This window comes from Antrostomus carolinensis, unplaced genomic scaffold (assembly GCF_000700745.2).
Source record: "Antrostomus carolinensis isolate BGI_N321 unplaced genomic scaffold, ASM70074v2 scaffold42502, whole genome shotgun sequence".
Lineage (NCBI taxonomy): Eukaryota > Metazoa > Chordata > Aves > Caprimulgiformes > Caprimulgidae > Antrostomus > Antrostomus carolinensis.
Genome location: NW_010299601.1, coordinates 3,263 through 6,332, shown reverse-complemented (window position 1 = coordinate 6,332; position 3,070 = coordinate 3,263). Strand labels below are relative to the sequence as shown.

Below are 3,070 nucleotides of genomic sequence, written 5' to 3'. Positions count from 1 at the left end.
CTTGCTGAAGTCTTTCAGCTTGTCCACTCACCTTTGCTCCAAGGAGGAGCGCTGAATGCCATCATAGAGTTCTTCCAGGCTCTGGTTCTGACGAAGACGGCCACCTTGGGCTGCTCGGAGCTGATGAAGCAGCTGACTGCGCCCATTTACTCCTCGGGTTCAGCCGGGACACCAGCGACGTTGCACAAACAGGCCTATTACTCTGTCGCGAAGTGCGTGGCAGCCCTTTCCTCAGCCTGCCCAAAAGAAGCCCCTGCCACAGTGAACCGGTTTATCCAGGATGTAAAAAACCCCAAGTCCAGCTTTGCTGTTAAAATGCTGGCTTTGCTTTCCCTGGCAGAGATGGGGCGCAGCACGAACCTCAGTGCTCAGAGAGAGCTCAAAACCGTCATCCTGGAAGCATTCGCTTCCCCCAGCGAAGAGGTGAAATCCGCTGCCTCCTACGCGCTGGGGAACGTCAGCGTTGGGAATCTGAAGGAGTATCTTCCCTTCATGCTGAAGGAGATCGGGACTCAGCCCAAGAGACAGTACCTCCTTCTGCACTCTCTAAAAGAAGTCATCAGCTCCTCCCCAGCCGACGGCCTCAGACCTTACGTGGAGGATATTTGGGCTCTGCTTTTCAAGCACTGTGAGTGCACAGAGGAGGGGACACGCAATGTGGTGGCCGAGTGCTTGGGGAAGCTGACTGTGGTGAATCCTTCTGAGCTGCTGCCCCGGCTGAAGAAACAGCTGTCATCAGGTAATGGGAAGGGCTGTGGTGAGAGCGGGGAAACATCTCGTCTTGCTGGGAAGTCCTCTTGTAAACTGTGGGTGGGTTTAGCAGGGAGCAGAGCCGGTCTGCAGAGGTGAGAAGGAATCAGATCTCTGCAAGGGGGGATCAGAGGAGCCCTGGGTTGCACGGGGTGCAGGAGGGTATTGGGAACAGGGACTGCACATGGAGATTGTGCTGGAGCAGGGTTTAAACAAGGAGGTTGTTAAGACAAATCTTCTGTTCTTGATCTCTTCAATGTGTGTGTAATGTGACCAGGAGCAGAGTAGGTATGAGAAAGCTACAGCAACAGTTTTGTCTCTTGACCTTTCACTGTTTTTTCTTTCCATCTTCATGGCAGGCTCCCCACACGCCCGGAGCACAGTGGTAACTGCGGTCAAATTCACAATTGCAGACCAGCCTCAGCCTATCGATGCTCTCCTGAAAGGCTGCATAGGTGAGCTGGGAACGTGAGATGTCAGGCGGCGTTAGCTGCTCAGGGATTTCTCACACCTCTCTGAAATTAATCTAATCCAGTTAGGTTTTATCTGTGTTTCTCTGCTTTTGGGATTGCAGAGCAACACTGTCACATGAGTCCTTGTTAAATGCTCTGATGCCTTGCTGACAGAGTGTTTTAGGGAGCTGGAGTTCCTTCTGCTTTTAAAGTTATGATTCAAGCATCTCACAAGGATCTTGTAAAATACAACCTACGTTAGAAGAGTCTCATGTCTGGGGAGCCTACATCTCACATCTCTCGTATAGAACTGGGCCTTCTGTTTGAGATAAGTCTGAGCAGATGAGATCTGAGCAAGAAAAAAACAAAACCCAACTTCCTTGAATACCAAAGGTGCTGATCTGACTTCTGGATGAGGTAGCATCATGCAGTTTGTTTTTATGCTCAGCTGCAGGAAAGTCATGTTTTTTTCCATGTATTCCATCCCAAAAGAAGGGAGGGAAAGCAGCTCAAACGTCTCCTTTAGACTGTGCCCCTGGAGTTATTTTACCACAGGTGCTTTCATGATCAGGCTCCTTTACATACACTGTGACATATTTTTAAAGCACTGCAGCAGGACTGACTGGTGTGTTCTCATCCCGCAGGTGACTTCTTAAAAACCCTTCAGGATCCAGACCTGAATGTCCGGCGTGTGGCTTTAGCCATGTTTAATTCTGCTGCTCACAACAAACCCTCTTTAATCCGAGATTTACTAAATGCAGTTCTCCCCAGCCTGTATAACGAAACGAAGGTCAGAAGGGAGCTCATCCGGGAGGTATGTCGTTAGCTCGTGCTGGGTGCGGGACTGCAGTGACTGGGTGCATGTGAAGCTGAGGTGAAGCTGTCACCATCTGCTGTTAGGTGACAGGTGGATTTTTTTTCCTCGTTTAAGGTAGAAATGGGGCCGTTCAAGCACACGGTGGATGATGGCCTTGACGTGAGGAAGGCTGCTTTTGAATGCATGTACACGCTGCTGGAAAGCTGCCTTGACCGACTGGATATCTACGAGTTCCTGAACCACGTGGAGGACGGGCTGAAGGATCACTACGACATTCGGGTAGATGCTGTGGCTGGAGGGTGGTGGCCTCACTGGTGTTACTTGTTCTCTGGGGGCCTGGGCTTGAATTGAGCTGGTGTCACAGCAGCACAGTGTCCCTGCTGTGCCATTTCCTATTCTCTGCAGCTGCACCTGCCCTTCACCTGACATTGAAAGGCTCTGCTTTGACCATAGTGACCGTGGAGACTCAAGCCTGGTGTAGCTGGTTTTACAGGAAATGTACCAGAATCTGAAATATCGATGAATTGTCCCTTGCTCGGTGTGGCCAGCAATACTATGTTAAAAAAAATGAGCATTGTCCTTGTCAACAGGAAGCACTCTATCCTTTTCACCCCATTATTTGATTTACCTCCCCTTAGTCGTGGGTGCAGCACTGGCACAATCCCTGTGGTGAACATTTCTGTTTCTCTCAAAGGCCGTCAGCCCTTTACGGCCGCCCAGGAGCCGGGCACCACACGTGCCTGGCACCAGAACCCAGCTGGGCAACTCTTGCACGTTGGCTGCCAGCGGGTCCATTTCTAATATGACCAAAACTCTTGTGAAAACCCCTTGCACAAGTGCAAAGCAGCTCCCCCCGTGCGGGTACGGCACAGGAGAGCGACCACTCGGGCTTCAGCAGAGCAGCTCTGCACTCTGAGCCGGGGGGACGGAGGGCACAGTGAAGTAACAGCCGCTTGTTCTTCCCTCCCTTCTCCAGATGCTGACGTTCATCATGTTGGCTCGGCTGTCCACGCTCTGCCCCCACGCCGTGCTGCAGCGGCTCCGCCGGCCC

At 51.7% G+C, this 3,070-nt stretch overlaps 1 protein-coding gene across 1 annotated transcript in view; it reads left to right on the top strand.

Annotated features, from left to right (window-relative positions):
- Positions 1-3,070, top strand: part of LOC104520991 (cullin-associated NEDD8-dissociated protein 1) — a 15,405-nt gene that overhangs the window by 11,936 nt on the left and 399 nt on the right. The window contains 5 exon segments of the mRNA XM_029083717.1: positions 1-739; positions 1,110-1,205; positions 1,847-2,016; positions 2,134-2,298; positions 2,996-3,070. The exon segment at positions 1-739 is cut by the window's left edge and continues 35 nt beyond it; the exon segment at positions 2,996-3,070 is cut by the window's right edge and continues 21 nt beyond it. Of these exon segments, the coding sequence (XP_028939550.1) occupies positions 1-739; positions 1,110-1,205; positions 1,847-2,016; positions 2,134-2,298; positions 2,996-3,070 (1,245 nt within the window).